At 46.3% G+C, this 12,149-nt stretch overlaps 1 protein-coding gene across 1 annotated transcript in view; it reads left to right on the top strand.

Annotated features, from left to right (window-relative positions):
* The window catches only part of RHOJ (ras homolog family member J), a 77,583-nt gene that overhangs the window by 53,515 nt on the left and 11,919 nt on the right, over positions 1 to 12,149 (top strand). The window contains exon 2 of the mRNA XM_028101071.2: positions 3,359 to 3,417. Coding sequence (XP_027956872.2) covers positions 3,359 to 3,417 — 59 coding nt within the window. The remainder of the gene's footprint in view (positions 1 to 3,358; positions 3,418 to 12,149) is intronic.

Raw genomic sequence — 12,149 nt, 5'->3', positions numbered from 1 at the left:
GAGAACCAACGGAGCCATTAGCACGTCATTTGACTCACTCTCTTTAAAACCTCTCTAAGCTCAGTAAACAACTCTAATAGCTCCAAGAATAGACGGTGATCTGGGATTGTAGCCTGACGGAGGTCTGCCAGGCAGATTTGCTGGCTGCAGGCGCTTCCCAGCAGTCAGTGTCTTGCCAGGGAGCTTCAAGCTGCAGCTCAGTGCATTTTGAAGGACTTTCTTCCACCTGAGCTGCCCTGGTGTTCCATTTCTGTACCATGTGCTCAGCTTCAACCGCGTATATTAGGAACTGTGCTGCGTACCATGTGGTATATGAAGTGTGGATATTCTGTCCTCAAGGGTCTTCCTATCCAGTGAGGGATACAAGACATAGATCTAAATAGCTACCATTTGGGATAGAAAGTGACCAGTAGGGGCACCTGGGTGGCTCAGTGGGCTAAGCGTCTGCCTCCAGGCCAGGTCATGATCCCAGGGTCCTGGAATCGAGTCCTGCATTGGGCTCTCCACTCAGCGGTGAGTCCGCTTCTCCCTCTGCCTTTCTCTCTGTGATCTCTCTGGCTCTCACTCTCTCTCAAATAAATAAATAAAATCTTTTTAAAAAAGTAACCAGTAATTCATAAGTATAACACACTTTTGTGCCAGTTAAGGTGCACTGGAGATTCAGTGGAGAGCAAGTCCTTACTAAAGGTTCAGGAAGCATTTGTTGAATGAAGGAGAGGAGGTAATAATTGCTCAGCGTTTACTATGGACCAGACTGTGTGCCAGGCATTTTCTCATTTAATACGCTCTTTACAGGTGCTCTCTTTAGTAGGTGATGTTATCCCCATTTTTAACAAATAAGAAAGGAGGGGCTCAGAGATGTTAGGTGACTTTCCCAAGGTCATTCAGATTGTGAATAGCAAAGGTAGGTATCCGACACAGAACCATCTGACTTAAAAGATCCTGCTCTTTCAACCTCACTACCTTTACTATTAGCATTGCAGGGCCTCCCTTCCTTCTGTGCTGACTGATCTGTTTCCGAACTGAGGAACTTTGCAGGACAGCCAGACCCTGTGCGCTTACCTCCCCCAGTAAAGCCAGTGTAGCTGGTGAACCACCCCCTGTCGCTCCCCCAGGACACCCTGAGTAACTCACGGCCATCCCTGGGACGCAGCTTATACCTGTCCTCCAGAAAGTCTTCTCTGATGAAGTTCCACAGAGCGTGTGTGCGTGGGTGTGTGCGTGCGCGCATGCGCCCTGCGTGTTCCCACCCCCACCAGCGCCCACACTCATGCGTGCACACACAGTAATACAGCAATGGCCCTACTGTGTGCTCCCATCGCCCTCCGCACTGGCCCAGCATGGTGTTTACTACGTGACGCTGTGCCCAGCCTTGCGGGTGAACCCCTCCTCCCCACCCTCTAGGACAGGAGGAATTCTAGCTGGTCTTTCTACTCCCAACGCTGAGCGCAGTCCAGGAACCCCATAAACCCTGGAGTCGGGGAAGGACAGACAGAAGGGAAAACTCTGCCCGGAGTCTCCTCCCGCCCTGCGGCCTCACTGGGCTGGCACTCCCTCGGGCAGGTGCAATTCCCTGCAGCCAAAGCTGGGGCCGGAGGGGAAGCGGGCCAGAGGGAAGAGCCCAGAGCGCTCCTGTGACAAAGGTCAGAGCCACTGCTGAGGAACATCTGCAGAATGACCAGGCATCTGATGGCCCTGGGCCTGTAGGTCCTGGGACGCTCCTGGAGGGTCTCCAGAACAGCCGTTCCCGACCCGCCTGTTCTGGGCTCACCAGAGGCAGGAAATTCCATGTTGTAATGGTTGGATTTCTTCCCTTCATTCCTGACCCATGACTAGGTAGTGAATTGGTCATTAAAGAAACCACTTAGGCAGATTTCAGGAACATCTGACAGCGCTCCAAGCATGTAGGGAGAGGAAAATGAAACAGGACCAACCTCGGGGCCACACAGTCTCACCTTCATTCCCGTTGCTTGCCTGACATGGGAAAGGGAATCAAAATGTTTGGAAGCCCTTTTTCTGTCAGCATCGTGGCCAGCGTTGCATGGAGCTGCGTTCACCACGTCAACATACACATTTGAAAGCTCCTTTGGGCGAGCGGCGGCAGCCATGTTATCAAGCTGCACACCTGTTAATCTGGGCAGATTAGAAACATTGTTCCTGGTGTCTAGGGACGCAGCGCTTTTCAACAAGTACTTTTCAGAGAATGAGCCATTGAGAGGTACTTAGCCTACATGTAGCCCAGGAACCTAAAAACAAATAAAAGTCCAATCAGTCCTGAATCAACAACTCTGAGCAACAGGCTGGAGAATGGGGCGGCGGGCATGTGCAGAGAGCTGGTGATAAAGGTTACTACCTAGTAGATCTTTCTCTCCTGCACAGCTAATGGTTGGAGGAACCAAAAATCATCTTTACACTGCATTTGCACATTTTTTGATCAATTAAGGAAAAAAATCACATTTTACTTCCTTTTTCTAAAAAGAGATTAAATGTGGGGGAGGGGATTTAAATTCACTCTTTCCATTCGCCATGAGGATTTTGCATTCCATGTGATCCATCTCAGTTTAGTTTCAAGCTCAGACTTTATTTCATTTCCAGACATGTACAGAGTGGTCCGTACCCCTCCATTACTTCTTCCTTTTGGACACAATTGCGTGGTGAGGCACTAAGCCTGCTGGGTAAATCAAACTGTCAACTTTCCACCCTATGCACACCCTTTAGGTCTATGAAAGCAAACCCGGACAACAACTCCTCCTGCACCTAACATTCAATATTGTGATAAATCAGGTGAGCTAAAGCACTGGACTATTTAATTAAAAAAAACTTTTTAAAAATAAATATTAAGCCCTTCTTGTTTCATTATTAGCTTTGCCTTATAGACTATAAAATATGTAGGTGGGTTACTATTCTTGGTTTTTATGGTTTTATTAACATTTCAGAGACAGACCAAAGCAGAGAGATTTCGAGCAGAGAAGCTGTTTACACAGTTCTGTATCCTGAAAGGTGGCTCCAATGGAACAAAAGAAAAAAATAACCGAACCAAGAAAGGGTCCAGCATCCTTTTCCTTTCAAGAGCTTGATATTCGAGGGCCTAATAGGGATCCACGAGTAGCCTACAGAGTGCCCTCATGGCACAAATAATATTCACCTTGGTTGAGAAATGTGGACTTGGCTGAGCCCATCTGCTCTCACTGCAGGCCAAGGTTGCCTTTCATTTGGAAATCATGCTGTCGGCTTGGTTTAGAATATACATGGTGAGGCATATGCTTCTTACTGCCCAGGAAGAGGTCGTCATGGAGAAATGTGAAGCCTCCTGATGAAAGCTTGCATTTATGGACTCTCCTCTTCTCTTCTCCCCTAGTTACTGTGACAGTGGGAGGCAAGCAGCACTTGCTTGGACTATATGACACCGCCGGACAGGTAACGTTTTGCTATTTTGACTCATTAAGGGTTTGGGAGTGGGGAGAATGATCCATGTGGCTAGGCGTATGGGAACAGACACTACCTCTTCTGATCACTTGGGACAAATTTATTGTCTATCTAAATGACAACCAGTGGTACATTCTTAATCTTAACAATGTTTATAATTACAAAACAACCAAATCATTACATTACTCAAAGTGTTGATGGGCAAATAACGATTCATTCATTGGTTGATGACTATCAATAACAAAATAACATATTTGGCCAAGAGCCTCAATTTCTTCCTACCCACACCAATTTTGAATTTGGAATGAATGAGTCAACTTTATAAATTTTACTTTCACCCATTTTTTTTCACATTATATTCTTTGCCCAGCCTTTATTTGAATTGCCTAATGAGCCCTGGAAAGGTCTAAAAAGAGATGGAGGGTGGGTGGGGGTGGGGGAGGGAGATGGATTAAGTGTTTGAAAGAAGAAAAGCCGGGATCCTGAATGGTTTCTAAAAGTGAGGGTCGAGCCCTGAATAACTGGAGGTTGACTCTAAATTCTCTCAGCTTCTTGAAATAACCTCACTCTGTCAGAGATATGTCTTCAAGTTGCAGAACGTGGCCAACCAGTAATGTAAGGCCATAGACTAGAAAGAACCCTCAACACTTATCAGTTAGCACATGCCCTACTCGGATAAAAATGCCACCTCATCTTTCTTTCCTCGCACCTCATACTCCACTATGAAAAGTTTCTAATGTTACAAATTCATGGGTTGAGCAACTGATGGCTGTGGCCCAATTTCTTTGATAGAGCTTTTGTTACCATTGGGTCATTTATTTAGGTCAAAGTCAGCGGGTTGTTCATACATCTTAAGTCCTTTGGAGTGAACACTGACCATGCTCTTTCCCGCTCTGAGTTTCCTGGTCATTGTTCTTTGTAGTTATGCATTTGTCTAGGCCTTTTGTTCACAATTATCTGGAGATATGTCTTTTTGCTCAACTTGAAAACTCTGTACTAGGAAAAATAATAATACATGGAATTCCTTTGGGGGTTTCTGTATGTATTTGCAAGGACCATGTATAAGTGCCTGTGGGACATTAGAGGCTGATGTACGATAGGCCTGGACAGTGCGGAACCTGGAAAATCTTGCACCAGACTCAAGACTTCTAAAAATTAGTCAGTTATCCTTCATTTGCAGATGGTTGTTTTAGCCAGCTACTCTCAGGAACTGGGGAGTGCAGGAGGCTTCTCCCATTGATATCAAGACACACAATTAGGAAATGATGTTCCAAATGCCTAAATCAGAAACTTGGTTCAGCTCCTCTGGGTTAAGGTACAGAGGCCTCAGTGCACCTGCTACTTGACTGCCCCCCCCACCAGAAAGCCTTCCAGCAATAGAGGTACACTGTTTTTTGGATTGAATTTGCCTACTTTCATTCAGTCATATAGTCATTAGGGTGTCCCCATTCATCAGAATCTCACAGCCTGGAAGAGAGAGTTTACACCCTTCATCCTCATAGTCAGAGTTTATGAATACAATCTAGTTTGAAAAGTTCAGTACAGCAAGGATTATTGCCTGGCTCTGAAACCTCTCTGTTTCCCTCACCTTCTAAAAAGCTCCCTTTGCCCCTCACGCCCATCCAGTGCTCCCCTCTTCTATATCAATCCATGACAATTGTTAGCTTCTACCCATTCATAGTCCCCAGAACAAACTCCCTAAGCCTCTGTTTAATTTCAAATCCAATATAACTATTTAAAAGCTCCTATAAAGTTTAATTATTCTTTCCCACTGCTGTCCATTTTAGAAAAAATTTTAAATAACACTAGTATAAGACTTGAAGCTCTAAAACAGTATAAAAATATCCTTGAACTCCAAATTGAAGAAAATAGAATAATCCAAACCTGACACAGAAGAAGTGATGGGCACTGATAAAATATCACAAGTGGGTTATAAATATTCAACTTAACTTGTACTCTAATGCTTTCCACCAGCTACTTTGAAAGCTCAAAAGTGGACAACGTTCATGGAGGGGCATGCAGCTTGGGGAAAAGGAATCAGAACACATCTTAAGATTCCTTCTAGGCCTAAAATTCTGTGATTAGGACTTTAACAGACTACTTAAAGAAAGCCTAAAAGACCTGGAGTAATTAAAATGATTTGAGGCCAGACCCAAGGGAAACCTTCCAGCAGCAAAGGATTATTAAATATTGGATTGTGTTACCACCTAAAGGGTGACATGTAATTCATTTTGTACAATAGTGGTGGTTCTCAAACTTGAGCAGATATCAGAATCACATGCAGCCCCTGGGCCCCTGGGCCCCACTTTCAGAATTTCTGATTCTACAGGTCTGGAATGGGGCCCAAGAATTTGCATTTCTAACAGGCTTCCTGGTGCCTTGGCTGCTGGTCTGTACACCATATTTTAAGAAACACTTCTGGGGCACCTGGGTGGCTCAGTTGGTCAAGTGTCTGGCTCTTGGTCTCAGCCCCAGTCTTGATCATAGGGTCATGAGTTCAAGCCCAGTGCCGGGGAAAAAAAAAAAAAAGAATCACTGTTCCGGAACCTTGCCACTCAAAGTGGTGGTCCACCAGCAGCATCAACATCACCAGGGAGCTTGTTAGGAATGCAGATTCTCAGGCTCCAGCCTACTGAATCTGAAAATTCATTTTAGGAAGATCCCCACATGATCCCTATGCGAAGCACTACTCTAGAAGTCTCTGGTGATCAAAGCATGGCTCTAACATTAGGAGGATGCAACGGAAAATACCCCTTACCTGAGCTGATTCCACTGGTTCCACACTTCTGCAAATATAAGGGCTTTGTGACACATTTAACTTAGAAGCATGATCCCAAAATACCCATTGCCTACCTCAGGCAGGATCATCCACTGTCCTCAGTTATATTTCAGCAAACGTCACTGAGGTCACAAGGTTAAGGAACATTCAACTCATTCAAAAATACTCATATGGCCAGAGTTACTAAGAAAGAGAGGTGATCTCAAAACCAACTGATTAATCTCTGAACCACAAAAAAGAAATAAGTCTGAAACCAACTCTAGAATGCTATCTTGCTGGGAATAATTAGATTTTCTGACGTGAATAAACCAGGAAGTAGTGTTCCTCCTCTTTGTCTTGAGCTAACTGTGGGTCAGAGTTGATGAAAACAACCTCAAGAGGCACAGGTTCTGAAAAGTAAAGTGATCAGAACTTGGTATTTCTACCCTCAAAGTCAGTGCTAGACAAAATGCTTTAACCTGGCTCTGTCCACATGGCCATACCTAGTCATACCACTGTGGCCCCACCAGCGCCCCCTCCATAGACATGCTCCTGGCCCTTCAGAAGCCCACCAAGCATTTGCTAAAGACAATTTAGAATGAAGTCACAGGGGGGCGCCTGGGTGGCTCAGTCCTTAAGGGTCTGCCTTTGGCTCAGGTCATGATCCCAGGGTCCTGGGATCGAGCCCCGCATCGGGCTCCCTGCTCCATGGGAAGCCTGCTTCTCCCTCTCCCACTCCCCCTGCCTGTGTTCCCTTTGTTTAATAGCAGTAGCTATTAAACATGAGCTCCCTCCCCAAATCCCTGAAACAAAGGAATATTGGGACTTGGAGTAGAATCCTTTGAAAACAAAGGGTCTTCAGAACTCTGGTTCATCTATTAGGTAGAATTCCAAACATTAAGTTAAGACAATGAGGTGAGGGATTTTTTGCAGGCTGAGTCTGCATGTGACCCCTCAGCTCACACTGGAGAGGCAGTAAGGCCGGGCCTGGATGCCAAATCTACTGAGGTTGTGCCAAGTCATGCTGTACAGCACAGGCCCCTGGTAGTGTATTACTAAAAGTTTCTGAAAGGGATTTCTAGAGTTCAGATCTTTGGCTCAGCTACAAAGAGTCCCAGAGCTGACTTTTCCATGACGTACTTGCAGGCCAGTGTGTTTCGAGTGCGTCATCAGAGACCAAGCAGAGAACAGGATGCTGGGGTAGGGACGCTGCAGTGAAGCCTGGGCATTCGCCAACCGAGGAATGCCAAACTGGGGGACCGGTCTGTCCCAGATCATGGCTCAGAGCCAGGCAACCTCCCATCCTGCTCCCAGTCACCTAGAACGGAGCCTGCCATGGCAGGAGACATCTTGCCTCCTCCTGTCAGTGAGCCCTCAGCTGAACGAGCCATGTGGGTGAAGCCCTACTCAGATCGTGACCCCCTCAGGCCTAACTCCAGGATGGACATATCTCAAAGGCCACATTTGCAAAAGTGGTGTTGGCGGCACCATCAGGGAAGAATAGGGATCTCCTGGTGTCAGGAGCTGGGTATCTCAGCAGGATGAACCCCCAGGTTCTCTGCACACAAGCGCCACAGGATGGGGGGCTAACCGTATGTGGGCAAGCATGGAATGGTGTCTGTCACTGCGAAGCCACAGCCCCCAGCAGCTCAGCTGTCACCAGTGACCAGGGAAGTGTGGGGGTAGAAAGGCCGTCAGCCACATGCCACCCTCAGCCAGGACTGCACACCGCGTGTCTTCACCTGCCCTGATTCCACAAGCTCCTCTGCCCCCAAGAGCTTGATGAGGCATGAGAGGCAAGTACAGCTGGGGTTCACTCATGGCAACCCAGGGTCCACTTGGAAGGACATGAGCCTTCCCTTTGGCCATTGGCTGACCCCATGGGGCCATCTGGAGCACAGAACCTGGCATCAACCCTCCACGTAAAGTTTGCCTAACACCTCAAAACAAATGTTTTTTCCCCAATGAGCAACTCAACTTTTCTTGCTCATAGGTATCTTAGTGTGGTTTCAGAGGTGTGCAATTTGGAGATTAGGAAGAAGTTTGCTAACAAGAAGTTTGCTAACACAATCTTACTTCTCAAATTATTAAAAAAAAAGTGATCTGTAGGGACATTGATTCAGAGGTGTAATTAGAATATGCAAGTACGTGGGTCTTGTTACTAGTCAGTTTAGAAAAAGTGAATTTCAGATTCAGCCCTGGTATCCACTGAGGGCGGATTCACTGAAGCTATTGTTCACGGGGATGGACTCTTGACCACTAGAGAACTTACTACATTCAGGACAGTGCTCTAAGTGGTCGACACATACGAATGCACTTTATTCTCAAACAACCTTATGGGGCAAGCACTACTATCAACTTCATTTTACATATAAAGAAACAGGCCAAGAGAATTTACCCAATGTCACACAGTAGTCACAGACAGTGCTGGGATTTGAACCCAGAGAATGTGTCTCCCTGGCCCACGCTTTTAAGCAGTATGCTACACTCCCACCCTCTGGCTATTGTTCACATTTTCCAAACCAAGCCTGACAGATATGAGTGTACTTATGGGGGAAGACGAAAATGAGACTCATGCTAAAATCTAGGATAAATGTCACTGAACCCAAGAGGACTTGGAAGCAGAATTCTATTTCCAAATGATTGTGGGTAGGGGATGGGGTGGGTTTGGGAGTTGGGAGAGGGGTAGTCTCAGTGCAACTCTCCTTGTCACTCAAAGTGTGGTCCCTGGACCAGCGGCATCAGCATCACCTGGAAACTTGTTAGAAATAAATTCTCAGGCTTCATCCCAGACCTGCTGCTGAATGAGAAGCCGCACATTAACAAGATTCAGGGGTGCCTATAGTCTGAGAAGGATTGGTCGAATCGTTTCACTTCCTCACCACCTGGACCACGATGCTCTGGCTAATCCAAACATATGTGGAAGGCGTGTGGCCATCTGACGAGGCTGCCCATGAACTGTTCTTTCTTCATAGTGGCCCACAGTCATCCTAGAGCACCGGATCTGCCTTCAAACCAGTCTCCCACCTTTGGGGTAAAGTTAGTGGAAAGTACTCAAAAGCCTACCTTGCCCCAGCTCCCTCCCTATCCCCTGAAGCCCCCCCCAGCCCCCTTGTCCATTTTAGCCCTCCAAACCCCACTCAAGTCTCAGTTTTAGATTGACACACTGTCTCCTCTAGAAACATTCAAGCCCCGGTCTTCCATTCTCAGTCTCAACATTGTAAGGGGCCTCAACTACCAGCTAGACAATTTCTCCATTTCTCATAGCTCCTTTACAGCATCTCCACCTCTGGTCATCCAACCTAGGCTCAAAATGTGCCCTGTTGTGGAAAACGTATCAGCTGGTACAAATTCAATCCCCCCCACAACCTCCCACCGCCCAGCGCTCACTCTCAGGAGGACACGTCCCCTTATACATTCGGAAGCCCCTGCCACGTGTCATCACCGCAGCCTGTGGCTAATGGGGGTGACGGGAGCCCTGCCAGCCCACGTGCAAGCCTTCTTTACAGGTGTGTTTGCTCTGTGGTCCTGAATAAATCACTCAGTCTGTCTAGAGTCTGGCTTCTTCAACTATGAAATCAGCTGAGGGGACCAGGAAGTACAATAACCTGTAGTTGTGACATCTGAATTGCAGCACAGTCACTTGGGAGAGCTTGCAACACAGATGGTGCCCCCCCTTCCCAGGGCCACAGCCGCAGGAGGGCAGGACAGGGCCTGAGAATGTGCATTCCTTACACACTCCCAGGCCAAGGCTGCTGGGTGGGGACCACACTTGGGGAGCTCCTGCACTAACTGATCTCTAAAACCTTTTCCTGTCCTGCTGTGTGCTTTTCTGATCCAGTCAAATAAATATTCTACCTTATCGCAGAGCTAACAAAGAGCAAGAGAAACTTGGCCTGCCTCACTTCCAAATAAACTGAGTTCTTTCTATATTTTCGTTTTCTTTCCCCCAAGTGGAGAGTCAATTCTTATTCACCTTCTAGGCTTCAAATAGCATCTTTCACAGTGCAGGAGACAATTAATCCATCTTTCTGAATGGAGTTACACAGCAGAACTAAGGCTTCTACGGAAGAGGTATCCAGAATACGGAGCAAGATAAAGCCCAGTGAAGGACAAAGTCACAAATCGCTCAGCTGGAGGGCCCTGGCTACCCTGCCATGATCAAAAACCCAAGCTCCTCTCACACTCCACCTACAGGCCCCCACAGCAACCCATGGTCTTCCTAACTCTTCCAGAATGGAAGCAGAATCGCTTTGATAGCTTCTGGGTATAGAATCAAATAAACATGATCCTTTCAGACCACTAGTTATTTGTTCCTACCTTATTTAGTTGTGACACGTCTGATTGTGCAGTTTTTGGTTTTTGGCTTTGAGGTTAAATTTTAAATACGCAGTGTCTGCTGCCATCTGGTGGCAACTACTAGCAACTGCAGGCCATGAAATAGATACTAAACCTGGAAGGTCCAACATTTCTTAGATTCCTGGGTTAAGCATTTGTATTAAGATTCCCAGAAAACTGAATTTTCAAAAAAAAAAATGCTTAATCTGTCACTTAAAGTTCTGAGCTGAAGCAAATAATGTTCTCACAATTAAGAGCTGCAGCTGGATTTGGGCTAAATAGCCCATCCCAGTATTTAATAGTTCATTACCAAACTTCTCTAAAACTTAACTTCCTCTTCTATGAAATACAGATGTGGATGCTACCATCTCTCCAGTGCTATGAAGATTCAACAAGGTAATGCATGTAAGTGCCTGAAGCAAGGCCTGGCCCTTCATGCTAAGGCCCTGATGCAACCTCAGTGATGATGAAGTTAAGGATGATGCAAATCAGTTATTCTCAATTCCACGTCAATTCCAAGTCCATGATACCAGAATGCCCCGATACCCCGGCCCACTCTCCAAAAACTGATTTAATTGGGTCTGGAGTGTGGGGAGAGAAGCAGGTGGTTGGCTAGCAGGGTGTCAGGATGGACTTAAAGTTCCCCCGGTGATTCTAATGAAAACTCTGCCATAAATGACCGACAAAAAGCCATGTGTTCATTTGCAGGTCACTGCCCCAATCCGTGAGCGGCATTTACGGAATGTGTGCTGTGGACAGAGTATAACTAGGGCATGAGAAAAAAACAGCATGGTCCCTGCTCCATTTATCACAATCCAGATGGGAGGATGAAGTGGCAGAGGGCAGGTGGTATCATGAACAGCTGTAAGTTATGGCCTGGGAAGGAGAGTTCTTAGCTTGTCAGCCTCACAGCTGCTCCCTAAGGGAAAGCCCCAGAGAGAAAGGAGAGCAGTGCAGAGACCGTGGGCAAGGTTTGGTTACCGGGTTGTTCTTGTATAAAGAGGAGGGGGTGGTGACAAGAAGTGAGCTGTCCACTTCCCCACTGCCTTGTCACCACCAGCACCACACACACACACACACACACACACACACCGGGAACAATTTAGCTGATACGCAACCTGTAGGCCCAGCCCAACAGCCCAGTATGACCAGCGTTTATTCAGCAGTGCCCCCAACTCTGATTATTGGCTTCATAGAAATATGATCAATGAGCCACTATAACTGATTTTTTTATTCTTTTAGTTTGCTTTTTAGGACTTAGGATTTTTCAGCATCCTTGCCATCTTACACTGATTTTGTTTAGATAATTAAAAACCTTTGCTAGATTTTAGTAGGATTAGCGGTGGTAATAGCTGCAGCCTTGTGTGCTGAGTCCCTGCGGGCTGCGTACTTGGAGTAGCTCAACAGTAAATCAGCGCATGCCCACCCACCAGGGACTTCCTTCCAGTCACATGTGTTCATGTACATGTGTCCTCCCTTTTTATAAAGACATCCTGAGAGTCATTAGGAAGATAGCAAAGTTGATATTTTTAAATATCCATGACATAGCAAGTTTAAAAAATCAAGTGGCACAATATGAACTATGCAATCAATTTATATTTTTTAAACTAAATACATGTCTATTATA

This window comes from Eumetopias jubatus, unplaced genomic scaffold, assembly GCF_037043125.1.
Source record: "Eumetopias jubatus isolate StellerSeaLion01/CBP00866 unplaced genomic scaffold, mEumJub1_p1.0 scaffold_7, whole genome shotgun sequence".
In the NCBI taxonomy this organism is placed as follows: Eukaryota; Metazoa; Chordata; class Mammalia; order Carnivora; family Otariidae; genus Eumetopias; species Eumetopias jubatus.
This window is presented reverse-complemented; position numbering and strand designations above follow the sequence as displayed.